The sequence below is a fragment of the Cervus canadensis genome, chromosome 5 (genome assembly GCF_019320065.1).
Source record: "Cervus canadensis isolate Bull #8, Minnesota chromosome 5, ASM1932006v1, whole genome shotgun sequence".
Taxonomy (NCBI): Eukaryota; Metazoa; Chordata; class Mammalia; order Artiodactyla; family Cervidae; genus Cervus; species Cervus canadensis.
In genome coordinates, this window is record NC_057390.1 from 98,645,813 (window position 1) to 98,673,037 (window position 27,225).

At 60.2% G+C, this 27,225-nt stretch overlaps 1 protein-coding gene across 1 annotated transcript in view; it reads right to left on the bottom strand.

Annotated features, from left to right (window-relative positions):
• The window catches only part of CCDC187 (coiled-coil domain containing 187), a 61,506-nt gene that overhangs the window by 13,767 nt on the left and 20,514 nt on the right, over window positions 1-27,225 (bottom strand). Inside the window, exons 5-17 of the mRNA XM_043470011.1 lie at window positions 22,039-23,201; window positions 21,762-21,856; window positions 17,890-18,452; window positions 17,461-17,548; window positions 13,065-13,177; window positions 8,248-8,300; window positions 7,809-7,922; window positions 7,443-7,564; window positions 7,263-7,354; window positions 3,828-3,913; window positions 3,079-3,266; window positions 1,781-1,868; window positions 475-621 (exon numbers count right to left, since the gene is read on the bottom strand). Of these exons, the coding sequence (XP_043325946.1) occupies window positions 475-621; window positions 1,781-1,868; window positions 3,079-3,266; window positions 3,828-3,913; window positions 7,263-7,354; window positions 7,443-7,564; window positions 7,809-7,922; window positions 8,248-8,300; window positions 13,065-13,177; window positions 17,461-17,548; window positions 17,890-18,452; window positions 21,762-21,856; window positions 22,039-23,201 (2,912 nt within the window). The remainder of the gene's footprint in view (window positions 1-474; window positions 622-1,780; window positions 1,869-3,078; window positions 3,267-3,827; window positions 3,914-7,262; window positions 7,355-7,442; window positions 7,565-7,808; window positions 7,923-8,247; window positions 8,301-13,064; window positions 13,178-17,460; window positions 17,549-17,889; window positions 18,453-21,761; window positions 21,857-22,038; window positions 23,202-27,225) is intronic.

Here is a 27,225-nt window from a genome sequence, read left to right on the forward strand (position 1 = left end):
CCTGTGGGAGAGATGCTCGGCCTGGGGATGGGCGCCCGGCCTTGTCCTCACCGCCTCCTCCCTGTGACGGTGGGGACAGGCTGCAGCAGCAAGGACACACCGCCACTCAGCTCCCGAGGGGCCAGCCTCTCAAGGGGCCCGGGCCTCTCCCTCCTTCCTGCCTCGGCCCCCCCGGCCCCGCCAGCCCCCTCCACACTGCCCCAACCCTGCTCACTAAGCTCCCCACCTCCGGGCCAGAGCACTTTCCAGCCCCGGGGAGTCTGGTTCCTCCTCCGGGCCCGGCCAGGCAGCCCAGTCCAGGAAAGCCCCCTTGGCCCCCGCAGCAGCTGCCGCCCCTCCAGCCCGACCCTCCCGAATCCCTTCCCACCCTGGGTCACAGGTGTTTTACACAGGACTTGCACGTGCCCAGGAAGCGGCCAGTGAGCAGCATTTCCGGCCACGAGCCAAGCCCCCAGGCCGGGTGAGAACGCCCACCTGAGGCAGCCGGGTCCGGTCCTGAAGCTCTTGCTGCAGGAGGGCCGCGGACCTCTGCACGGAGACGATGTCCTTCTGCTGCTGCAGGAGCAGCTTCCTCTCTCGGTGGGAGGACAGGTGAAGGGTCCGCAGGTGCCGGATGCCCCTCTGAACCAGAGGAGCACACGTCAGTACCCAGGGACAGGACGGGGCGGCTCTGGAGCTGGGGGCCCCTGGCCCCTCGGATGTCCCTGCCCTTCTCATCCTGCTCAGTCAGGAGGTCCCCCCCTGCACCCCGCACCTTGGACTCCCCTGCCGCTTAGGTTTGGCCATCAGCGGGCTCTGGTGAGATGCAGGAAGGAAGTTGGGGTGCTCATTCCTTGGGCACCTCCAAGCAAGGCTGGCACAGGCTGGCTGTGCCCCTGCCAGTCCTCACCGCCCTCCCTCTTGCCATGTCCTGGGCTCTGTCCCTGACTGTCCCCTGTCTCCTGCTGCGTCTCTGATGGCCATCCTTTGGCAGAACCACCTTGCTGGGACGATGCCCCCCCCCAGGGGAGGCGACACCCTGTCCAGGTCAGAGGAGGAAACTGAGGCTCAGCAGAGCTGGGTCCCCCACCCCAGTGGTCAGGGCCCCGACCCAGAGTCCACCAATGTCTCCACCCACAACAAAGGACCCCAGGGTCCCCACCTCAGTTGATAACTAGAACCCTTCCATTCCCACCTCACGGTGTCCTGGGCTCCTCCTGTTGCCCCTCTGCCTGGAAAGCCCCATACCCACCACTCCACCTCCCTGGTCCCCCCAGGTCCTCTAGGATGGAGGTCAGGTCCACCACCACCCCTCCCTTCCCAGCTGAGGGTCCCCGGGCAAGACCAGCCCCAGCCCCCAGCCTCAGTTTCTTCATCCAGATGAAGAGAGGGAACCACGAGCTCCCACCCCACACAGGGGTGTCTGGAGTCAGAAATGGAAGGACACCAGCGGAGTGACCCCTGACCCCAGATGAGGAAACTGCGCTCAGAGAAGCTGCAAGTCCCCTCTGAGGTCAGGGGTCACTGCTAGCTGGGCCAAGCCCTCCAACAACCCCACCGAAACACACACGGCTGCAGTTTTCCCATAATGAGGCTCAGAGAGGCCCGGCCACTGTACAGAGGCTGCAGGGGTCAGAGCACCACACTGCCCCCACCAGCTCTGAACGCTTCCCATGCAGCCCTGAGCAGCCCTGGAGGATGCCAAGCACCCAGGAGTTCTGTGGTGGGGGTGCTCGTGTTCCCAGCCCCAGGAGAGCAGCAGGAGCCCCTTGCGGTCGGCCCGCCCGAAGCCCGCCCTTACCAGCTCCCGCTCAAGGTGGCTGAGGGCCTGCTGCTGCTTCTCCGCCAAGGCCACCAGCGCTGTGTAGCTGCCGATGCTGTTCAGATACCTGGCAAAGGAGATGGATGGACTGGATTGACTGCTGACCTTGGGGCCTGCCCGTGGGTGTGGAAAGCCGCAGTCCTGGCTAGCCCGAGCTATCCAGGTGGACCTGGCATGCCCAGTTCTCACGGCAGGGCCATCGGGAGGAGATGGCCGTGTGTGGGCAGGCAGGGGAACCCCGAGGGGTCCAATGGGCCCAGCCCAGACTGTCACTCTTCCTGTCCCCTCATGACCACCTTTGGGCCTGGAGAGAGGAAGGGAGGACAGTGCATTTCCCATGCTGGCACCCCAGCCCAGCCAGAGGGCCCTTTTGGGGAGGTGGGAGTCATCATGGAATAGAAGACCCCCAGCCTGGCACAATTGTAAACCGCCAGTGATCTTAAATGGAATGAGCTATTTGGAGACCAATACGGGAATAACAAGAAGCTGTAAAAAAAATGCGTCCTCATTGCCATCAATTCCACTTCCACAAATTTACCTTAAGGAATTCATCTCTGGGATGTTCACGACTCAGGACACAGAGCTGGAGACACCCCAGAGGTCCAGTTCGAGGGGCTGGCTAAGGGGGCTGTCGTCTCTGTGCTGGGTGCGCTGGGTGTCGTAGCGCTCATGCAGGGACAGGGAGAGGGTTTCTTGACTTTTAAACGAAATCTCAAGCTACAACGGCGTGTCAGTTCAGTTCAGTTCAGTCGCTCAGTCGTGTCCGACTCTTTGCGACCCCATGGACTGCAGCACGCCAGGCCTCCCTGTCCTACACCAACTCCTGGAGTTTGCTCAAACTCATGTCCATCGAGTCGGTGATGCCATCCAACCACCTCGTCCTCTGTTGCCTCCTTCTCCTCCTGCCTTCAATCATTCCCAGCATCAGGGTCTTTTCCAGTGAATAGGTTCTACGAATCAGGTGGCCAAAGGATTGGAGTTTCAGCTTCAGTATCAGTCCTTCCAATGAATATTCGGGACTGATTTCCTTTAGGATGGACTAGTCTATTCCAAATGCTGCTGAAATAGCTATGTGTATATCTCCCTTAACAAGACCTGCCAAGACAGCCTGGAAAATGGGCAGAGATGATCTCGCACACGTGGGGCTAGGAGAGGGTTCAATGCCACTGTATTCACCTTTTGGTACTTTTGGTCGCATCAAACGCCCATAGCAGCACTTTACCCTGGGCGTACCGAGTGGGGGCGGGGCGGGGCCGGCGCTGCGCGCATGCGCTCACCCTCGCTGATGCTCCAGCCAGGCCAGCTCGGCGCGCGTCTTCTCCTCCAGCGCTTTCTCGCGCAGGCGCAGCAGCGCGGCCTGGTGGCGCGCGCGCAGGTCCTCTTCCCGCAAGCTCTGCTCCAGCATCTGGATCGTGAAGCGGCTGAAGGGTACCGGCGCCGCGCTCCGGGGCCTCGTCCGGCTCCCCTGGGGTGGGGCAGGCCGACCGGGGCCGTGTCACCACCGCTGAGTATCTCTGAGTGGGAGCAGCACCCAACTCCCCGGGGAGGAGGCCGCCGCCTCCAGGGAGCCTTCCCGGACTGGCCGCCCCGTTGTTCTCCATGCCGTGCCCCTCTTCCCTGGGACACATTACCATCCTCCTCCCAACTGGTGGCACCCGAAGAGGGCAGGGTGGGGTCCTTGTGAGGTTGGCCCTGTGCTCAAGCCGGCCACCTGTTTGTGCTCTGGATGGGTTAGGAAAGACTGGGCCCCCCTCCCTGAGATGTGCAGTCAGCACTGCCTGGGCCAGCCCTGCCCCGAACACCTGCGGTCACGTGCCACCCCAGCCGTGAGGAAGGGGCTTGAGCAGAGGTGAGCTGGACGGGCCGGTGGTACCCATGGCAGGGAGAGCCTCCCTCCGCACAGAATCTGCAGCGGAGGCCCCCTGGCTGTAGGAGGGGTGGTCTCAACACCTGATGTCCCCGGGGATGGAGAACTGGGTCCCCTCCCCTGGGGCCCACTTGTGAGCCCCTTCCCCGGGTTCTGTACCTGGAACCTGGGTTCCTCCCAGGGGTAGAGCCTGGCTGGGGGCAGCTGGGAGGGGCGCTGGTCTGGTCTCCCTTCCTGCACGGGCTCTGAGGACAAAAAACAGGCATGGCTGGTCATATAAGGTTCCAGGGGCCTTTTTTACAGGAAGTCTTCACTGAGCTAGGGTGTCTGGGCAACTTAATCTACCACCACAACCACCACAGCACAACACCCACCCCCCCACCCAACTGCCAGACACACAGCTTCAGCCAAATCTTCAAGAGGCCATGAAACAGAGCAGGACTGTATGGTTCTTCCCCTGACACACACCCCAATCCCAGTCATGTCCCTGACCTGCTTTAACTAAAAAAGACTTTAATCAAAGAATAAATGTAATCAGAGAAAAAAATGCAGAAATTAGTCCTAAATATTCATTGGAAGGACTGATACTGAAGCTGAAACTCCAATCCTTTGGCCACCTGATTCGAAGAACCAACTCATTGGAAAAGACCCTGATGCCGGGAAAGATTGAAGGCGGGAGAAGAAGGAGACGACAGAGGATGAGACAGTTGGATGGTATCACTGACTCAATGGACATGAGTTTGATCAAGCTCCAGGAGTTGGTGATGGACAGGGAAGCCTGGCGTGCTGCAGTCCATGGGGTCAGAAAGAGTCGGACACAACTGAGTGACTGAACTGATGTATACATACACACATATATACACATATGGGTATACATACATGTGTATGTATGTGTATATACATAAATATATAAATTTTAAAAGTTTCTTGAATGTTTAAAAAAATAACAATGCATTGTGGAGTTATAAAGTAAAATGCATGACTACCGTAGCCTAAAGTCCAGAAAAAAAGAAATGGAGGGCTGGCTGTGAGGGCCTCCTACTCAGGGTGAGCCAGTGGAATGTCACGTGAAGGGACACCACAGGTACCACTGTAAATCCTACATCAACCACTAAAGTCAGTTACAGCTCATAAGCCAACAACAGAGAGAAAATTGAATGATAAAAAAAATGTTTGACCTAAAAGAACACAGAAAAAGAAAACGGAAAAAAGGCCAGTTGAGGCAAAAGAAAATAGCAGGATGATAGATTCAAAACCTAACAACATTGGAACTTCCCTGGTGGTCCAGTGGTTAAGATTTTGCCTTCCAAAAAAAAAAAAAAAGGAAAAACACTAAACAAAAAAAGAAGAGAAAGAAACAAAACAACAAAAAAAGACTTTTCCTTCTAATGCAGGGGATGCAGTTTCAATCCCTGGTTGGGGATCCCACATGCCTTTGTGACTAAAACTCCAAAAACAAAAGAGAAACAATATTGTAACAAATTTAGTAAAGACTTTAAAAAATGGCCCACATTAAAAAAAAATCTTAAAAAACTCTTAACCATAATGATAATTCTGTTACATGGAAATGGCGAAGCACTCCAAGGGAAAGGCAGAGATTGCTGGATTGTATAATAAGACAAAGGAGCAAGATCCACCTACAGGCTGCCTCCAAGAAACACACTGGAAATATGAAAACACACATCCCTTACAAGTGGGAGGATGGAGAGGACAGACCAGCTGGACCATCTGATGCTAGCTGTGGGAAAGCGGGAGTGGCTGGATCAGACACAGCAGGCCGCGGAGCAGAGCGGGTCGCTGGGGACAGAGGGCTATCCCGTGAGGGCAGAGTTTTAAAGGGGTCAGTCCACCAAGGGCACACGGTAATCCTGAACAGTGATGTTCTCAACACCAGGGTTTCTTTTCAAGAGCTCACGGAACATCCACCAACATAGACCCACATCTCTACATATTTGGGCTCAGGTCCGTCTCGTCAAAATTATGGTTTCTCCAGTGGTCATGTATGGATGTGAGAGTTGGACTCTAAAGAAAGCTTAGCACTGAAGAATTGATGCTTTTGAACTGTGGTGTTGGAGAAGACTCTTGAGAGTCCCTTGGTCTGCAAGGAGGTCCAGCCAGTCCACCCTAAAGGAGATCAGTTCTGAATATTCATTGGAAGGACTGATGCTGAAGCTGAAGCTCCAGTCCTTGGGCCACCTGATGCAAAGAGCTGACTCATTTGAAAAGACCCTGATGTTGCGAAAGATTGAAGGTGGGAGGAGAAGGGGACGACAGAAGATGAGATGGTTGGATGGCATCACTGACTCAACGGACGTGAGTTTGAGTAAACTCCAGGAGCTGGTGATGAACAGGGAAGCCTGGTATGCTGCAGTCCATGGGGTTGCAAAGAGTCAGAGATGACTGAGTGACTGAACTGAACTGAACTGACCATGAGGAAATTAAACCACAAGTCCATCACAGGAGCAAGTAAGTCCGTCATATGCCACCAGCCCAGCCACGGTTCAAACTCCCGGAGGTTGTGCTGGGCTGTCCCTGCAGCCTACACACAGGGAACTCTCTTTGCCAACAAGGACCCGGTATCCAACTGGATATTCACGGGGCCAGCACCTGAGAGGCCTCAAGGAATGACCGCTCAGAGGGACGGAGGTGGGCATATTGGCAGACCTGGGAAGAGTGTGGGCTTCCCTGTTCCCCAAGGGACAGAGATGGGCTGTGTTCAGGATTTCAGCGGGAGGGTGACGGTCACCCTGAAGGTCTGCCCAAGCAGGACAGACAGGGCTGGACGTCTCACCCACCCCACCTCCTTACTTGGCCACGCCCCGCGCTGTTGGGCTGCTTCGCTAGGCATCTAACTGAAAGCTTTCTTGTAATCCAGGCTCACTGCCCCGAGGTCTGGGTGGGTGGGGGCGGTGCATCTGCTAACTGGCTCACTGGCTCCCTGATTGCCCTAACAAGCAGGAGGCAGGAAGCAGCGATGCCCGATGGTGTGTTGTGACATCAAGTCAGTTCAGCTGAGTCCTCAGTCATGTCCAACTCTCTGTGACCCCATGGACTGCAGCACGCCAAGCCTCCCTGTCCATCACCAACTCCCGGAGTTCACTCAAACTTATGTCCATCGAGTTGGTGATGCCATCCAACCATCTCATCCCCTGTCATCCCCTTCTCCCACCTTCAATCTTTCCCAGCATCAGGGTCTTTTCAAATGAGTCAGCTCTTTGCATCAGGTGGCCAAAGGATTGGAGTTTCAGCTTCAACATCAGTCCTTCCAGTGAATATTCAGGACTGATCTCCTTTAGGATGGACTGGTGGGATCTCCTTGCAGTCCAAGGGACTCTCAAGAGTCTTCTCCAGCACCACAGTTCAGAAGCATCAATTCTTCGGTACTCAGCTTTCTTTAGAGTCCAACTCTCACATCCGTGCATGACGCCTGGAACACTTTCAAACCCCAGTTCCCCCTGCCCCGTGAGGCCGTGGGTGGGTCGCCCCCCTCCCCAGCCCCTCTGTCGGGCGCCTGACCCAGCCGCCTCCTCGGGGCCCACTGGGGCACGAGCTGTGCTGTCTGGTGGCTGGGGGGTCGGTTCTGAGACCACTCACCCGCGTGAGCTGACGTGTCCGCCCAACTCTTCTTTCCATCCTGGGGACTCGGGGAGGGTGCAGCCGTGTCTCGGCCCGGGAGTGGGTATGAGCTGCCAGGTGAGAGAGTGCTGCAGACTGTGGCCCACGTGGTCCGAGACCCCCACCCAGCCCCCTCGTACGCTGGACGGGGGGCCACACCTGGGCCTGGCTGCCGCGGCGCTCTGAGAGGTCCTCGGCTCCGGAATCACATGCACCTGCGGCCGCTCCAGCTCCAAGGCCGCCCCTGGCCTGGCCTGGGTCGAGTGCTCCTCCCGCAGCCTCTGGGAGGACAGGAAGGCGGCGAGTGTTGTGGAGGGTGGGCCAGGCGGGGTCCCAGGGAGGAGCCAAGGCCGCGTGAGCCTCCTACACCAGGGCCTGCCCGCCAGCCTCTGCGGGCAGCTGCACTCGGAGGCCCTCAGCCTGAGCGGGACCCACAGCCCCCTTCCCTGGGCTGACCTGACCCACGCTTCCCACCAGCCTTCCCCAGGCTGGGCCGGGCCTTAGGGGGAGGGCTGGCCAGCTGACCTCCAGCCTGGGTCTGGACAGCAGCTCCCCCAGGGCCTTCTGCGTCTCCCAGACCTCCAGCTCCGCCTGCCGCCGAAGGAGGGCCAGCGCCTGTCCCTGCTCCCGCCGGTCCGGCTGCAGGGAGGCGAGGAGCAGCCTCAGGACTCCCCGGGGCCCCCGCCTGCTGCCCCCACCCCACCCCCAGCTCCCTGGCAAGGACCCCGCCTCAGAGGGCAGGCGGTGTTACCTCCAAGGACTGGACCCTTACAGAGCGTCCCCACCGGTAGACTGCTCCCCAGCCCGCAGCCTCCCCGCCTCGGCCCGGCCGGGGCCCTGGGCTTCCTTCCTGCTCCAGGCTCCCCTCCCTCCCTCTCAACTCTGGGGCCCCTGCCACTCAGCCTCAGGGGTGGAAGCTGGTCCCGGTGGACCCCCAAACAGAAGCGGCCTAAAGATGACGCGCCTTCAGGGACTCCAGGAAGCGCAGCGACTTCTGCCGGACGTTGGACAGCGGACCTGCAGGAACCACAGGAAGGGGTGGCTGGGCGGCCTCCCCTCGCCGGCCTCGGTGCTGGGCCTGCAGGACACGTGCTGGGGGAGGACCCCTTCCCTGCACATCCAGGGAGGGCGGCCAGGGCCCCCAGCCTGCGGGGCAAGGAGACAGGTTGCTGCCCTACCGTACCCTGCCCCCCCGCGGGGGTGGGGGGCTCTCCCTGCCTGACCCTTGGCCACCCTCCCCTGGGAGCAGGGACCCCAGGCTGCAGACACATGGCCAGGGCCAAGAACACAGGCGTTGCTGCCAGACAGTCCTTGGCTCATCGCTCACTTGCCCGGTGCCCTGGAGAAAGTGCTCGTCCGTGAGCGCCACCACGGGGACATCCCCGTGCTAAGATGCTCTGATACCTAGTGGCTGCCCTAATAAGGGTCGCAGCCCCATGGGTGTGCGGCAACCCAGGCCGAGGGGCACCGCCCTGCGGCCTCCCTGGGACTGTCCAGAGTGCAGGCTCGGAAACCTCAGGCTCCCTGGGCAGCCGAGGGCTTCTGGTTCCCAGTGGGGGCCCCAAGGACCCAGCCTGGCCCTTCGGAGGCTGCCTGGGGGTGGCGGGGGATGACTGTAGTCAGAGGCAGGGGCAGCGAGTGTTGCTTCCTCTGGCCCTGCCCTCCATCTTCTCGGCTGGACCCCCATGAGAGCCAGCAGCAGAGGGCACGGAGGATGAGCTCCCCCACCCCGGGAGAGGCCTTGGGTCTGTGGACGGCAAGCTCTCCTGGTGGCTCTTGGACGAGCTCCTGGGTCATCCCTGGTGATTGTGCAGAAAGGAGGGTGGCGCCCTGCTTCCCAGAACAGGGCAGCTCAGGGTCCCATGTTAGAGCGGCCAAAGAGCTGTGAACAACAGCCAACCGGCTGCTGGGTGCTTCCATGGCCGTTGAGGACACTCTGCAGCTTGGAGCCCAGGGGAGGGGCAGGGGTTCTGGCCAGCTGACGTGCGGGGCACATGGGGGATGCCTGGTGTGCTCCCCCGTGCTCCCAGCCGCCCGGCAGGTCCCTGGAGAAGGGGCCACTCCTCCCTTGCTTTTGCTTGTGGCCTGGAAAGAAGATACCCTGGTCCTCCACTGAGTTCCTGTTGATCCTCTTCCAGGGCCTGGAAGCTTCAGAAAGCCGAGGCCCCCAGAGCTGCTGCTCTAAGAGGTGCAGACCTCTCAGGGCCATCCCTGGCCAGGCCAGCACCCATGACAGGTCACCAGGGAGCCCCCAGGCTGTGGGTCCCCAAGCTCTGAGCTGCGATCCAGGAGAAAGCAAGTGTTCCCTGAGACGGATATGGCCTGGGCCAACCGAGCAGCTGGCCCTGCTGAGCAGAGGACGGTACCGGCCTCGCTCCCCAACTCCTGATGACCATCGGGGAGGGGCCCCAAGAATCCAGCACGACCTGCCACCCCAGAGTGCCTGGTGGCCTTGTGGCTCCCACGGGATGATTAAACACATACGTGGCGACTGTTACTGTTGCCAACAGCAACGGGGATGCTGAGGACCAGGTGTGCTCTCCCTGACCGCGCTGCGGCTGGGGGCCCATGGCCTCAAACGGAAACAAAGCCAGTGGGCCCCGCCTGGGCGAGAGGCTGCCGTGTCTGAGGGCCGGAGCCTCGCTGTCCGATGGCACGCCGCCCTTGCTGCTCACGTTTAAACTCAGGGGAAACAAAAATGTAAAACTTCACTCTCCAGTGGTACTGGCCACGTCCCAGAGGCCCCCACAGCCACACGTGGCTGGTGGGCACCAGATCAGATGGCCCAGAATTTAGAACATCTCTGTCACTGCAGAAAGTTCTGTTGGGACAGCGCTGCTCCCAGTGGGAAAGGCTGGGCCCCGGTCCCCGCTCTGCCGTTCGCTGTCGGGCGGTGGGGGTTATGCCTCTCTGAGCACTGGCTTCCTCTTCCGTGAACAGGGGCACGAGCTTGGAACCTGCCCGGAGGCAGGTGACACCAGTGAGCTGCCTTGTGTGACACAGACAGGCCCAGGGGGCCTCAGGGCCTTTTGGAAGTCATTCATGCATGCAGCCAACATTCCCCAAGCACCTGGCCGGGCAGGAGCCGGGGCTGCAAGGAGAGCCAGACCCTCAGGTTCTCGTGGCCCACAGAGACAGAGGCACACACGCAAGTTTCACTCCCACCAAGCATGCTGAGATGGGTGAGCAGAGCACCAGCCCAAGCGTTATCCGGGAGACTTCCTGGAGGAGGCGTCTGGTGGGGGTGCCCAGCGCCCGCACTCTGGGTTGTGCTGGCTGCTTGGTGGCGGGCTCCCGAGATCCTGCTTGGCTCCCGGCCTCCCAGCGAGGCCACCTGCAGGCAGAGCTGGGAGAGGAGCGGGTTTTTCTGGAAGACCCGGCACTTGGCCTGGCACCTGGCCTGCTGGGGTTCAGCCGAGTGGAGGATGGGGGCCTGGCCCACAGCTCTGCCCACACAGACCTCAGAGGCTCCAGGAGGCCGTCTCTGTGGGAGGGGGCGGGGTGGGGAGGAGCCCTCTCTCTCGGCTCTGTTACTTGGGGGGCACAGTGGGGGAGCGGGGGCCCCCTGGCGGGCTGCAGCCGGGCACCCTCACGCCAGGCCCCTCCTTCCTCAGGAGGTCTGTGGCCCAGCCCCTTGCCCGCCGAGAGGCACCCCTGGGGAAGAGGCAGCTTGGCACAAAGGTGCTGCTGATCAGTTTTCCTTTGCCCTTGCTTGGCACCCCACCCAGGCTACCCACTCGAGGGGTGACTCGTGGGAAAGCTCCCACCGCCCCCACCCCTGACGTGTGGTCCACCGTCCAGGCATGTCGTCCTGTCCGTCAGCAATGGACGGCCCCTCCCTTTGGGATGTTGAGAGGAGGATGCCCTTGTCTGCCCTCCCCGTGGGATCCGGGTGGGTCTGCTCGTCCCCAGAGACACTGTACCACCTCCCTGCCACAACCCCGGGCATCGCTCGCCCTGCATGGGCAGACACAGTACAGGGCACACGGGGGCTGCACAGCCCGAGAGGACGGAGTGGGCTGGCGTTGTGGACCAGCAGGAGTGGAGGCCGAGGGCAATGCTGTTGCCCGGCCCACCTGCTTCCTGTCTCGGCCCCTGAGTCCCAGTGTGACCCTGTTTGACAGACTGGGCACAGCTGATGGTCCCAAGGGGCCAGGGCTGCCCGAGTCAGAGGTGCCCTGGCTCCCAGTTCCTGCTCAACCAAGACGATGGAGAGGGGTGGGCAGAGAGCTGGCATCTGAGCCCAAGTCCTGGTCCCAGCCCGTCCTGGGCACCCTGGGCAGCTCATGCCCCTCACTGGGCCACACTTCCTGGAGACTGGTGCTGGAAGCATCCACCCACTTCCGGGCAGACTCTCCCCCTGGGTGTTGGTTGCCCAGGATCTCACAGCTGCAGGTGGTTATTGAGGCATCTTTTGATTGCCCACCACCTCCTAAAAGGCAGGCTGCTTGAGGGCAGGGCCTGGTGCCCGGTCCATGCCAGGCTTGGCAGGTCCTCAGCGAGCTGGTGCTGAGTGAACAGAGGGAGGGTGGGCCAAGAGACTAGTGGGCTCCCCAGCAGCCCCCTCCCCAGGCCGGGAGGGCCTCCCAGACCTTGGGGCGGTCGCGGGGAGGTTGACTGCAGGATGGAGTGGCACAGAACCTCTGTCTCAGAGGGCCCAGGACCCCCTTCTACACACACACACGTGTATGTGTGTGTCCAACAGCTCACAAACGCCTGCCCCTGGTCCGCAGAGGGCTTTGTTCCCCGCCTCTTGCCCAGCCTGGCCTGAGGGGCCCTCTGTCTTCCAGAGAGGGACAGGTGTCTCTTGGGGGCACCGCTGTGGGCAACCTCTTGGGAAGCTGCTCATCCACAAGGGGTCCCCCACAACCCCTGTTGCCTGGTAGGAGCTCTGAACCTAGAATGGTGGGACGCCAGAGTGCAAAGCTGAAATTCCTCCCGCCCGCCTCTCCCCAGGCACCAGGGGGACCTGGGGGCTGCTAACTGCCCCCCAAGCCTTTCACAGGCCACCGGATCCCACAGGCCTCACCGCCCTCCTTGTGAGAAGGGTAACTCCACCCGGGTCCATAAGGAGGTGCAGGTTTTATCTGGGGCTGCTCCTGAGCAGGACAGGGATTGGGGTTCACTCTGAATGCACTGCAATAGCCCAATTCTCCTACAGACGTGAGCATGTCTTATTCTTATTTTGGAGAAAACTAACTGAAAAATGAGGATGAAACAGATGCAGATCCCAGACCTCTCAGAACAGCTCTCGGTCCCCAGCGCCAGGCCAGAGCCCTGCGGCTGTCCCCCTCCCTGAGCACCCCCTGGGCAGAGCATCCCACAGGCCAGCTCATGCTCCACTCTGCACGCTGCCAGCATAAAGGCCTGAACCCAGGAGGGTACCCGGCGGGCGCCCCACCCCCATGGCCCCAGCTATGCACCAGCTCCGGGGTTCTGGGCAAGTCTCAGCTGTAACCAGAAACAAAAAATCCTCTGGCAGCAGAAGAGAAGGCAGAAGGCTGGGCCCCGGGAGCAGAGCTGTGGATGAAGCAAGACTTCGACCCTCGTGAGGGCAAGGGTCAAGTCAGGACAGAGGCGTGGCAGGAGCACAGAGCAAGCAGCCGGGCCCCGAAAGCCTCCAAAAAGCTTTAATACTGATGCATGGATATGCTCCATGTAAGAAAGGACCTCTCTACACCCAGAGGCTAGCTGAGCATCAGGCAGTGGAGGGGGTCCCCAGAGGACCTCCCTGGCCACCTGACCAGCTAGCCCAGGGCCTATGCACAGGCTTGCCCTTACCACAGCTCCGGAGGGTCCCGGGCGCGACCAAGCCTGCCCCTCTGGCCGAGCGCGTCTCTTCTAGCCGCGGGGAGCCGCTGCGGGGGTCCGGTGTGGCCGGCACCCCGAGTGAGCTGGAGACACACAAACACCTGCATGAGCAGCGAACACCCTGGAGGCAGGAGACAGCTTGGGGGCCGGGGGAGGGCCAGGAGGCTGGGCTCCTGCAGGCCCGGCATCCAGGGAGACCCAAGGGCCAGAGAGGGGCCGGGCCTGTGACCGGAGGCCCGGGGGGTAGCTGCACCCGCAGCATCTCCTGGCTCGGCAGGGCCTGATCTGTGAGCAGTGACTTGGGCTCAGTGCTCGTTCCTGCGGGGGACCAGCTCCCGGCAGGAGCGCGCGGTGTCCACGGTCACCGTCCAGGGCTGGGGCCCGCGTCAGAATGCCCTTTGCCCAAAAGCCGCCCTCGCCTGTCCTCGATCTGCTCACTCAAAACGCCCACTCTGGGGTGACAGTCACAATCCTCCATCCTTCATGACGGTCATGTCCTTCATCTCCGTCCCCTCGGCCATGGGCCAGGGGGCACTGTCTACCAGGCCTACGGGGGAGCGGGGCCCACGGCCGAGCTCTACCTCCACCAGTGCCCTGCACTGCCGCCCTGGTCGGAGAGGGACCTCAGCCGGCCGGGCGACCAAGAAGGCTGGGGTCAAACTGGTCCGGTTGGAGTCAGAGGCCTGCCCTCCATCAGGGCAAGCTGCCTGGCACGTCTGCCCACGGGAAGAAGAGGAAGGCGTGGCCCTGGGCCCCTCCCGAGAGGGTAGCAGCCCAGGTGGGACAGGAGAGCAGAAGTGGGCGGCAGCTGCCCGGGTTAGGGGCCTGCGGCCCAGAGGCGTGTGCTGGGCTCGGACGAGCGGTGCTGACAGCCCGCCTCACTTCACGTCTCCTCAGCATATGTGCCTCTCTCTCCTGCAATCCAGCAACCCAGGACCCCTTCGAGTGACTAAAGACGCAGCCACAGCTCTGGGCCATGGGGCCCAGCCTCCTCCGGCCCCCCGGATCCTCAGGCACAGGTGTTTGCTGAGCACCTGCTGTGCTTAGCCCCCGACCCCACAGGGGAGATGGCGTGAAAAGACTGTTCCACACAGAGGCAGCAGGCCTGGGACTGAGACGAGATGCTGCAGAGGTGAGGGGCGGGCCCAGGGGCTCATCCCGGGATGGCCCCAGGGGCACTGGGGCGGGAGCGCTGACCGCGGGCTCCGATGGTCAGGGGAGGAGTGTTCCTAGAGGCAGTGGGCCAGGGGCTGCTCCAGGAACGCGTGGGCATGGAGGCGTGGGGGGCAAGGTCACGGCAGGGTCTTTTCTAGACTCTCTCGCTCCCTCTTTCCCAACCCAGAACCTGGGGGCGCGCAGTAACTCCCGCCTGGGATCATCAAAGGGCAGGAAGGAGCTGCGTCCTCCAAGGCCATCAGTCCCCACGCCAGTCGCCCTCCATTATCTAGATCACGTGTTGCAGAATTTCCCGCAGAGAGACAGACCATCCGTGTTCAGGCTCTGTGGGCCCCCCAGGTCTCTGTCTCCATGGAAACCACTCAGCTCTGCCTTTGTGGCAGGAAAGCAGCCACGCTCGCTGTGTAAACGTGATGAGTGTGGCTGCACGCCGATAAAACTTTATTTACAAAGACTGTTGGTGGGTCCTGGGGGCGGTGGCTTGCTGACTGCAGGTCTAGATTTTTTTCTAAGGCAATGGTTCTCACCGGAATCGCCTGATCATGGGGCCCACCCCCAGCATATCAGATTCAGGAGGGCGGGATTGGGGGGGAAGGACACTGCATTTTCTAATGAGTTCCCGAGGAACAACTTGAGAACCACTCGCCAGGGAGGGGGTGTAGCAGAAAAACCACGGGCTCTGGAGTCCAAGCCCTGGGTCTGACCCTTGGTTTGTCCTCCCCCTAAGCAGGTCACTTCTCCTCCGCCAGCCTCAGCTTCCCCATCTGTAAAATAGGGATGAGCATACACCGTTCAGGGTGCTGAAAGCACTGCCTGAGGTTCAGGGAGGCCTGCGGGGTGACGACGGGCACACAGCTGGGCCACACACTCTCCCATCCTTCCTTCCAGATGGGCTGGGGGTGGACTGGGCATCAGGGGCCCAAGCTCCATCGAGGGTCGGGGGGCAGGGCGGGAAGCCCGAGTGTCCCCACCACGTGATGCTGGTAACAAGCTCCGGCCCCACCCAGCCACTGAGCACCGCATTCCCAGCAAGGAAAGGAGTTGGTGGAGGAGACCCACCCCGACTCAGGAACTGGCCTGAGAGGCGGCAGGATGGGCCAGGCCCTGGGGAGCGGAGCTGTGCCCTGCAGCCTAGGACTCACAGGGCACCGAGGGAGGTGGCCAGAGGCACGGCCGCAAAGCAACCCCCGGGGAGCACTGAGCGGCGACCTGCTAGTTTAGAAGGTGGGGCCGGGCCAGGCCAGGGGCCCTCCTGGAGACCCCGATCCTGGGCTCCAAGGGCGCTGGGCCGTCCGGGGCATGGCTCTGAACGGCTTCCACCTCTGCGGTCTCTCTGTGCCTGGGCAGGCTGCGGGAGGGGTGGGGAGGGGACCTGCGCCCTGGTGGGAAGGCTCTATGACTTGGGGGGTGTCACGGGTGCCCAGACTCCCCGGCTCTGAGACCTTTGAGGTCTGAGCCCACAGGACCTCGCTGGCCATCCAGTGGCAGGACCTACAGATATAGGCTGTCCACCTTGGAGCCTCCCATCCCCCCTCCCCTTCTCAGGGTCTAGACAGGGAGCAGGGGCTGAAGGCGGCCAAGTCTGGCCCAATGCTGACCCCTACCGGTGGCAACAATTCCATTCCAGCTTCCCAGGTGGCGCTAGAGGTAAAGAACCCTCCTGCCAATGCAGGAGACATAAGAAACCTGAGTTCGATCCATGGGTCAGGAAGACCCCCTGGAGGAGGTCATGGCAACCCATTCCAGTATCCTTGCCTGGAGAATCCCATGGACAGAGGAGCCTGGCGGGCTACAGCCCATGGGGTCGCAAAGAGTCAGACACGACTGAGCACACACACAGAGGATACCCAACCTGACTGAGGCTGGGCCGGGGAGGGGAGGGGAGGAGGGTGAGGCAGTGCTGGGGGAATCGGGGTGATACGGGGAACCCCCACCTCCTAGGGAGGACGCAGGCTGGGGGTGGGGTGTGCTTTCTGCACAGGCCTGGGATCTGCGCTGACCACCCCCCGGCCGTGCAAGGGCCTCCCCCACCCCACTTGGATTCCTGGCTCCCTGAGCATGGCCACAGTCTTCACCCACCACTGTCCTCTCTGCTCAGGAGCACTGCACCCCCCAGGCGGCCCCCTGAGGCCCCAACCTGGGCACCGAGTCCACGACACACCTGGCGAAGTGGGTGGAGAGGATTCCCTCGAGCGTCTCTGGCCAGCCCCCCGGGGACCCCCCCCACCAGCCTGTCCCCCTCTGGAGCCCCACCCCTGCCTTGGCTCTGAGCTGTGGAGCCTGAAGTCGCAGAGGACCTGTGGCCAAACGAGGTGAGGGGGCATCCTGCAAGGGGCTGCCCGGCGGGGCTGCGGGGGACAGAGAGGGGAGGGGCCGGGGTGTCTGAGACCCTCCTGGGGCAGCACTGGGAAGGCAGCCGGTGGGGCTGGGGGCCAGGAGGGCACTGCTGGCCGGGGAGGATGGCTGGACAGGGACCCACGCCTGCGGGAGCCGCCAGGCAGAGGGGCTGAAGGAATGGTTCTTGGGGTGGGAGCGGGTAGTCCTTGCAGGAGGAGACAGGGCCACAGCTGCTCAGTGAAGTCCAGGGGCCGACACGGGCCCCAGGGGCTGAGGGCGCTGGGCAGCGACACTGGCTGCTGGGGGGGCGATGAACTGGGGGACAGAGGGGCCAGGGGCGGCCGCAGCTGCACGGCCGGGGGGCTGGAGTGCGGCTGGGCCCAGCAGAGTGTCCCCGGGACAGTGACTGCTAAGGCGGCCTCGCGGGCCCAGGCTGGGCTGGCCGGGTGGACAGCGGGGCTGCTGAGGGCGCCCGCTGCCCCTGCCCCAGGCCGGCCATCCATCCGTAACAACTGATGGAAAGGGACCCGTGTGAAGTGGCCCCAGAGAAGGTCAGGGCTGGAGACGGGCCTGTTCAAGGGCTTGTGGGCAGGTGGTCCTGAGAATCTGACACCAGCGAGCACACCCAGATGGAGGGCCTCTGCCTCCACACGCCCCGGACACGACCAGCCTGCCAACCACCCGGGGACGCCTGGGCGACTGGGGCCTCCCGTGGCCCACTGCGCGCCGCCCAGCCGGAGGCGTACGAGGCCCGTGTCTCCCCCAGGACAGGCCAGGAGCTGTGTCGCCCTGCCGGCCCGGCTGCACCCGCCCCGGGGACATGAAGGCACTCGAGGGCAGCGCCCAGCCTTACCTCCCTGCGAAGGGGCTGAGGGCCTGGAAAGAAGCCACGTTTCTTGCCAGCCTCCCGTCCAGCTCGGAGCGTCCATTGTCCATGAAACCTTTCGAGAGAGGAGCATCGGGACTTCACTTCCTACAGGCCGGTGGGGTGCGGAGGGGCTGCTGCTTTGCAGGGAGTGAGGTGGTCCCCCCGCATCCCCACGGCAGGAGGCCCAGGGGTCCTGCGCACTCGCCCCTCTGCAGAGGCGGGGCGGGGAGGGGGCGGGACGTCAACCTCAGGACCGGGGCCCACCCTCCCCCGCCAGAGGCAAGGTGGCGACAGCAGGCACAGAGGGACAATGGCTGGGGTCTAGTCATCGCTCCCCCTCGAGGGGAAGAGACCCAGGGGCAAGGAGAAAGTGGGGGTCCCCTGGCTGCCGGCGGGGCCTGGGGGTAGTCCTACCTATGGGCTCGCTGGCGTGGCGGGCCCTGGGGCTCGCGCTCTGCGGCCGCTCCCAGCCAGGGCTCCAGCGCACCGTCTCCATGTCCCGGAAGCCAGTGGTGGAGAGAAGCGGCCTGGCCCGCAGCCCTGCCCAGTCCCAGGGTGCCCCTGGGCCCACGTTGGACACGAGGGCTCCGGGGCGGGCCGGCGTGCTGGCGTCGGAGGGCAGCAGCCCCGGGCCAGGCCCCACCAGCGCGTCCATCGCCTCGGAGCGGCGCAGCTTGTCCGTCAGGACGTCGATCCGCTGCTTCAGGATGTTGGCCATGGTCTCCAGGGCCTGCAGCCGGGCCTGCTTGTACCGGAAGTGCAGGGGGCCCGGCATGCCCAGGCGCTCCGACTCCTCAGGGTCCAGGTAGATGCAGAGCCCCGGGCTCCGGCAGTGTGTGCTCAGGTCCTGGAACTTCAGGGGCCCCAGGGAGGAGCTGGCTGGCATCAGCAGGGCCGCGCCCTCCCAGCCACCTTGGGGGCCTCCCACCTCCAGAGTCTTGGTGGGGTTCAAGGCTCTGTTCAAACACAGGCAGAAGCTGCAGGGAAAGAAGGGACAGGGGTCAGCCTGGGGGCGGGGGCGACCGTCTCCATGCGTGTCGGAGACACGTGTGTGCAGAGATGCACATGGAAGCAGCTTCCGGGCCAGGCCCAGGTCCGTTTGTGACCGAGGTGACCACGACAGACCACACGCACCTATTAGGCAGAAGGAGACCAGTTGGTAATGATTTCTTGGATGTGACCCCAGAAGCACTGGTAACAAAACAACAAATAGGCAACTTGGGCTACTTCAGAATTAAAAACATGTATATGTCAAAAGACCCAATCAACAGAATGAAAACACAGCCTTCTCGACTTCCTACTTTTGCATTTCAATTTCCTTTGATGAAAAGGATGTCTTTTTATAGTGTTAGTTCTAGGAGGTGTTGTAGGTCTTCATAGAACCAGTCAACTTTACTTCTTCGACATCAGTGGTTGGGGCATAGACTTGGATTACTGTGATGCTGAATGGTTTGCCTTGGAAACAAACCAAGATCTTTCTGTTGTTTCTGAGGCTGCCTCTAAGTACTGTGTTTTGGACTCTCTTGTTGACTACAAGGGCTACTCCATTTCTTCTAAGGGATTCTTGCCCACAGTAGTAGATATAATGGTCATCTGAGTTAAAATCTCCCATTACTGTCCGTTTTAGTTCACTGACGCCTAAGATTTTTATATTCATTCTTGCCATCTCCTGCTTGACCTTGTCCAATTTACCTTGATTCGTGGACCTAACATTCCGGGTTCCTATGCAATATTGTTCTTTACAGCATCAGACTTTTTACTTTCACCAACCAGACACATCCACAGCCGAGCATCATTTCCGCTTTGACCCAGCCACTTCGTTCTTTGTGGAGCTGTTAGTACTTGCCCTCTGCTCCTTCCCAGTAGCACACTGGATACCCTCTGACCCGGGGGAGCTCGTCTTCTGGTGTCCTATCTTTTTGCCTTTTCATACTGTCCATGGTGTTCTCGAGGCAAGGACACTGGAGTGGTTTGCCATTCCCTTCTCCCGTGAACCACGTTTGGTCAGAGCTCTTCCTTCAGTGAGACCTGTCCATCTCGGGCGGCTATGCACAGCATGGCTCGTAGCTTCACGGAGTTTTGCAAGCCTCTTCACCATGACAAGGCTGTGATCCACGAAGGGGATGTCATGTGCATTTTAAGTGAAATGTTTGTAAGTGAAAAAAAAAAAGGACACGGCAAAGCAAGATGAAGGACCTAGAGCCGCCCCACCCATGGAGATGACCACCCCCCAGTGTGGTGTCTAGCCAAAGGAGCTGCACAGTCAGGACCCCTGCAGCCTTCCCGATGGAGGGCTGCCCTTGGGGTGTGATGGGTTTCTCGGCCCCGGTGCAGGTGACACGTGCGCTCAGCGTGAGCACGTTCACTTTGGACCTGTGTCCTCGTCTGGATGTGACCAGACACCAACACTGAGAAGGTAAGAAGAGGTGCAGACCCCTGGGCTGCCCTGTGGACCCCGAATCTGGGGAAGTGGCCCGGGGACGCGAACTTTCAAGACTAATGAAGAAAAAGGAGCCAGAGAGAGAAACTTCCAGGAGCCAGGGGTCAGGGGAGGGTGTCCGATCCACTGAGGTGAGCTGCTGCAAAGAGGGTGGGTGCTGAGCTCCAAGGGGTTCATCCCAGAGCCCCCTCCCAGGACACTGGCTGCCAAAGGTGCACCCAGGGCAGGCAGCTCCTGCTGGGGCGGTGCCTTGTGGGGACCCCCATCCTCAGCCCCGCTGGGTCCGCTCCTCCCCCCTGACCACACGTGGGTGACGCTCCCGTCACATTGCCCTCCCCTCGTCATCAGGCAGGTGGCCAGGAAGTCGCTGGCCCTGGCCTGAAGCCCACAGCCCTTCGCCATGGGGATGAGCACCGTGGGGTGAGGACAGGGAGAAACTGGATCTCTCCTGCACTGCTGGTGGGAATGCAAAATGCTGTGGTCACCGCCAATAAAGCCCAGCAGTTCCTCCGTGAGTGAGACACAGAGGTACCACATGACCGGACAACTCTCCTCCTGGGTGCGTGCACAAGAGAGCTGAAGACAGGTGCTCGGATGTTTCGATCAGAGCGGCCGAGAGGGGGACACAGCCCACAAGTCCATGAGCTGACCATGGGTGTGCAAAATGTGGGAGATGCCCCCAATGGAATATCACTCAGCCCTAAAAAGGAAGGAAGTCCTGACACAGGCTGCAACACAGATGAACCTGGAAAACACGCTCAGAGGAAGAAGTCAGGCACAGAGGCCCTGTGCTGTCTCAACTGACATGAGACATCAGAACAGGTGAATCCAGCCAGCCAGAATGGCCGTCATCAAAAAAATCCACCAACAATAAAGAAGGTGTGGAGAGAAGGGAACCCTCCTCCACTGTAGGTGGGAATGTAAATTGGTACAGCTACTACAGAGTACAGTATGGAGGTTCCTCAAAAAACTAAAAACAGAGCTACCACATGACCCTGCAATCCTAGTCCTGGGCATTTATCTGGGGAAAAAAAAAAAACCATGATCCAAAAGGATGCACGCAACCCAGTGTTCACTGCAGCACAGTTTACAACAGCCAAGACATGGAAGCAACCTAAATGTGCATTGACAGAGGAATGGATAAAGAAGATGTGGTACATACATACGATGGAATATTACTCGGCCGTAAAAAGAATGAGACAATGGCACTTGCAGCAACATGTATGGACCTAGAGATGTCATATTGAGTGAGGTCAGTCAGACAGAGGAGGAGAAATAGCGTATGACATCCCTTATGTGTGGAATCTAAAAGAAATGACACAAAGGAACTCACTTACAAAACAGAAAGAGACTCACAGACTCAGAGAATGAACGTATGGTTGCCCGGAGGAAGGATGAGAGGAGGGGATAGTTAGGGAGTTTGGGATGGACATGTACATGCTGCTGTGTTTAAAACGGATAACCAACAAGGACCTCCTGTATAGTACATGCGAAAAAAAAAAACAAAAAACAGGTGAATCCATAAGGACGAACAGCAGATTGGGGATGCCTCAGGGCTCAGGGGACGAGTGGGGGGCAGTGACTGCGAATGGGAACTGGGTTTCCTTTTGGGTGATGAAATGTTTTGGGACTAGACAGAGGTGGTGGGTGGTTTCACAATATTGTGAATGTGCTAAAGGCCCCTGAATAGCTCACTTTGTAAAGGTTAACTACGTGACAGCAATCTCACCTCAGTGGAGAACAACGCAGCCCTGATCACAGGCTCTGTGCAGCTCTGGGCAGAGTAAGCCAGCCCCTACCCGGGAGAGCCCCCCTGGAAGTCCAGCCCCGGCCCCAGCACACCCACCTGCCCGGGGCCTCCTGGTCCCCCAGCACCATGCCGGAAGTCACCTTGCTCCACTGCAGCACTGGCACCCCCGGCCCGGCGGCAGCTTCCAGATCCTAAAGCAGAGAAGGATGCTGTCGGCCCCAGCCCAGCCACAAGACCCCAGGCCCTGTCTCAGCCTCGGAGCTGTCCCCAGGGGACAGCTCCCCCCGGGGAGGGTGGGCAGAGACGGAGGCAATGGGGTACCCGTAAAGCCCCATGGAGGCCAGGGGAGCTGGGTGTTTGAGCTGCCGCATACCCTGGACTGTGCCGCGTGCGGGACGAAGGTCACGATGCCGGGGGTCGTCTGGGAGACCACAGGGACGGCTCTGCCCAGCACGGCCTCCCTCTGCTTCCTGTGGGCGTCCTGCAGCCTCTGGTTTCTAAGCTCCAGCGAGCGCATGGCCGAGGCCTTCTCCTCTAGGGCCTGCCGCCGCCAGGCCACAGTCTTCTGGCGCATGAACTCACGCAGGGACTCAGAGCTGTGGAGGGGGCCCAGGGCCCCCCGGGGCTTGGGACAGGGCCGAGGTGTCCGCACCTCATTCTCCTTCTCAGGCGCATTCCGAAGGGCACCCTGGCTGGGCCTCGGCCAGGCGAGCTTGGCCCCCAAGGGGGTCCGCAGGGGACCCCTGCCCTGATACAGGGGGCTGGGCCCCTGCGTGAAGGAGGCGCTCCAAGGCCGCCAGGTGGGTTGGCTCGGCCTTTCCAGGGGGCTCCATGGCCTCGGGGTGGAGGCCGCCAGGTCTTCAGAAGCGGTCCGGGCCCTCTGCGGACCCCAGGCCTGCCCAGCTGAGGCGCTCCAGGACCGCTGCAGGATGGGGACCCACCTTTCGGGGGGGCTCCCAGGCCTCTGGAAGGCGGGGTCTCGTCCATGGAATGCCCAGGTCTTCGGTGGGCAGGAGGCCTGCCTGGCCGAGGCACTCCAGGGCCGCTGGGGGAAGGAGTTCAGCCCTTCGGTGGGGCTCATGCATCTCTGGAAGGAGGTGTCCCGTCCTGGGGCTGCCCAGGTCCTGTGTGGATAGGACTCCCACTCGGCCACAGGGCTCCAGCGCCGTGCGGCAGGGAGGCTCCCAGCCCTCTTGGAAGTGGGCAGCCCGTCCATCGGGGCCTCAGGGCTCTTCCAGAAGGAGCCCTGGACGTCTGGGGGTTTCCAGGGGCTTGACCGCCTCCTCCCTGCCAGGCTGTGCAGCTCCAGCCCTCGGCTCGGGTGGCGGGACCGGGCCAGCTCCAGCCCAGCCTGGATTTGCTGGCGGAGGTCTCGAAGGACCGCCATAGCAGCCTGGACGTTCACGGGTGGATCACGGGAAGCCAGGGTGGGCACGTTGACTGCGGGCATCTGCGGGTCACTGCGGACGGAGGCTGGACTTGGCATCCCGGGGTGGACAGGGGAGCTCTCGGGGGCTCCAACCTTCTTGCTGTGATCTGCAAAGACAGGCAGTCGCAGGGTTGCCAGGAGGAGCGGAGCTCCCCCCAGAGACCCCTCTCCTGGCTCTGCACTTGTCATCCACGCGTAGAAGCCCTCTGCGGGCAGGTGCACGTCTCGGTGACTCATGGCTGTGCCTGGGTGTCTGGCACAGAGCCATCCTCTCTGAACATGTCAAAAACTGAGTGTGTGCATGTGCGTGTGTGGCGGGGTGGGGGGTGTGTGTGTGACAGATGTCTCCTGGGAGCCACTGTGGCTGCAGGCCTGCATTCTCTAAGTCAGGACAGCCTAGTGGCCGTGCCCTGCCTTCCAGGAGCAGAAATTTGCTTCTCAGTGATAGAAACCCTCTTTTTGGTCTTTTTTAAATGCAGTGACTCCCCCAAAGCCCCTGACTGCTGGTGGGTTTGGCGGGCATCTGACAAGTCTCTGGGGGAATAGGTGCCGCGCCCGCACCCTGATGCCATTGCTGCCTGGGCATCTCTCCCCCGGCGCCCACCCTGCCCCCCAAGATGCCACACAGAGGAGCAGTGTCGAGGCGGAGGTACAAGGTACCTAACTCTGCGATGGGGGCCTGGTCTCTCGAGGGGGCCTTGCTCTGGAGCCTGGGGAGGGCAGGCGGGGGCCCCAGCAGCACCCTCACCAGAGCTTGTCCTTTCCTCCAGGCATGAACACCAACCAACTCAGAATCTTAAAGAGAAAACACATATACAGCCAGGTGCCCGGGGCCCTCCGCGTGCTGGCCCAGAGGGGAAGGCAGGCAGCTCCTCACAGAGCCAGGAGGACACCAGGTCACACACTTCCGGAGGGGACAGGGTGAAAACCCTTGGGTCCAGGCCACTCTGGTGCTGCGCCATACCCCAGCCATTAGCCAGCATCCTGGGCAAAGTTGAGTCTCACGATGACCTGGACATGTGACCTGATTTCTCTGACCCTCAGGGGTAATAAAACGTACTCCCTATGGATTTCTCTGTAAAACATTCAATGCAGGCCCTGAAGCACCGCACACGCTCTGTAAAGGCTGGTCAGTAGCAAAGACAATCACTAGCACACACAGAGCTCGCAGGGCGGCGGGCGACACTGTCGATAATCACTTGCCCTGAACCAGAGAAAACTAATTCGTTTTTAAACTGGTGAGAGCAGGGATAAGGGTAGGAATCAAGGAAGCTGTTGCAGAGAAAAGGGGAAATAGAAGGCTGAATTTCTCTTTTCTTTCCTGAGAACAAAGAAGATAAAGAGAATAGTGAGCAGGCATGATCACTCCTAGTTCTTAACTGTTCCTCTGTAGTCTGTAACTAAGTTTGCTTTTCTGCCCTCTAACTCTGCAGGAGCTCATTCTGAACCTACTATCCTTTAGCATATCCTTTAGTGTATCCTTTAGTCGTGTCCGACTCTGTGACCCCATGCACTATAGCCCACCAGGCTCCTCTGTCCATGGAATTCCCCAGGCAAAAATACTGGAGGGAGTTGCCATTCCCTTCTCCAGGGGATCTTCCTGACCCAGGGATCAAACCCAGGTCCCTTGGGCGGCAGGCAGATTCTTTACTGTCTGAGCCCAGGGAAGCCCTGCTATCCCTTAACTCTGTGCTGACCACCTCCTGTTCGTGGTGCTCACCTTTCAGCACACTTTTGCAGACCACCTCTTGGAGGTCTCTTTTTGCATTACAGGAAGGAGGTCACAGTACAACACACGGAAAAACGAAGGACCCAGCTCCTGGACTACCTGACACCAGCCTGTGACTGTTTTTGAAACAATGCAAGAGGAACAAGAAGAAGAATACAGGATCCTCACGTCTCTGTTCTTTAGCACCAACCCCTGACTGTGAGCCCTCCTCTATACGATCCCCAGATTCCTCATGGAAGTGGGGCACATCGAGGCACGGACCTACTGTGTTCGCCTCCTCCCAGTGAGGATTAAAGCCACCCTTCCATTTCCTCCAAACAAACTGGCTCCGTCTGTTTTTATTTGGCTTTGTTGGGTGGAGAAAGCTAAGATTTTGGCGGCAGCAAAGCCACCCAGGGTGGCAGGATGAGGGGTCCGGACAGTGTGTGGAAACAAACAGCCACCACATCCCAAACATAAACACTTTCTTTAATAAATGCTATCACGTCATAAACATCATTTATCAAGGTTTTACTTCATAATCCCAAATCGCCCTCACCAAATGCCGTTAGCAGCCCCACCATCATTACAAACCCAACCACAAGGGCCCTGGCAGAGGCAGAGGCAGGAAGCCGTGGCCGGCCTTGAGCGCTGACGCACACGCTTACACACACACACACACACACACACACACACACACACACGGCAGGGAGCCAGCCCAGGCAGCGCCCCGGGAAAACAAAACTACCCAACTACCCAGACCAAGACTTGTCCTGGGGGCATTTCTGCCCGAAGACGGCGCCTCACAGCAGAGATCACCCACCTAGCACACCCTGCTCCCTAGACTCGGCGCCCTCCCCAGCCCAGAGTGAGACTTGGGGCAGTGGCCTGAGGATGGAGCTCCAAGAAAGGGAAGGGCGACGCAGAGCCACGCCCCCAGAGGCCACGCCTTCCAGAGGCCAAGCCCCAGGAAGGAGCGAGGCCGTGACCACGCCCCCTGCAAAGCCACGCCCCTGGAAGAGTGCTCCAGGACACGCCCCCTCTGCGACCACGCCCTCCGTCCCAGGCTCCTGGGGTAGCCGAGTCCCAGAAAAGTGAAAGTGTTAGTCTCTCAGTCCTGTCCGATTCTCAGCGACTCCATGGACTGTAGCCCGCCAGGCTCCTCTGTCCATGGGATTCTCCAGGCCAGAATCCTGGAGTGGGAAGTCATTCCCTTCTCCAGGGAATCTTCTCGACCAGGGATCTGGACCACATGCATTGGCGGGTTCTTTACCAACATCGCCACCTGGGAAGCCCCCGTCCAACCAGTGAAGAAATGAAAGTCGCTCAGTCATGTCCGACTCTTTGTGACCCCATGGACTATACAGTGCATGGAATTCTCCAGGCCAGAATCCTGGAGTGGGTAGCCTATCTCTTCTCCAGGGGATCTTCCCGACCCAGGGATCAAACCCAGGTCTCCTGCATTGCAGGCAGATACTTTACCAGCTGAGCCACAAGACATGGGTTTAAATCCCTGCTCCTCCGTTCTCCAGCCACAGGCCTTGAGCAAGTGACCACTTCCCTGTGCCTCAGTTTCCCCATCTGTACGCATCTCTCCACAAGGATGAAAAAGTGAAGCAGTCACCCCCACTGCAGGAGTTTCCCAGAAAGGTCAGGCTTCTGCTGGCCAGGGCTGAGTCGGGGACTGCCCACCTGCCTGCCACGTTTGACCTATGAGGGGGGCCTGGGGGGTGGGCTCCCCAGCGAGGGTCCTGCATCCTGGATCCCAAAGCTGCTGCGCTGCACAAAAAAGGCCCACTCGCTGGGCGGGGCACTGAGCAGGGGCCACGCTGGGTGAGGAGGGGCCCCAGGCCCCCTGAGCACCCCCACCCACAGCCCCCAACATCACTGGCTTCCCCATTAGCCAGCCAGAGGGGTCCAGGTCAATAAATGGGCCCTGGTGGGCACGTTTTTCCTTCCGCAGAGCAGTTTAATGGCAATTAATTTTTTTACGAGAGGATTTTTAATCTGTGGAAATGGATGAAGTCCCCAAGTGCCTGTCAAAGTTCCAGGGCCAACCTAATCTATGATAAAAAATGCAAAGTGAGGTGCTATAATCTGAAATTAAATATCGGGCTTCATTTTCCCTCAGCCCGGATGGATGAATATTTTATAACTATTGTGATTTAATTTTTTGTTAACTACAGCAAATTTCTAATTCATCCAATTCCCAAGTCCTGTGGCTCTGACCTCTGAACCCAAACTCATCTCTTCTTAGCCCAGCTGTGACTTCGTCACTGACAGAAACTAATGGTCAGCTGCATCAGGGTGACACGGCGGTTACGGTGATGAATGCAGCCCGTGGCACGCCCTTCTGACCCAGTGTCAGGCAGAAGGCAGGTCATTTTTCAAAGGAGCCATTAAAATAAAACAAACCCCAAGGT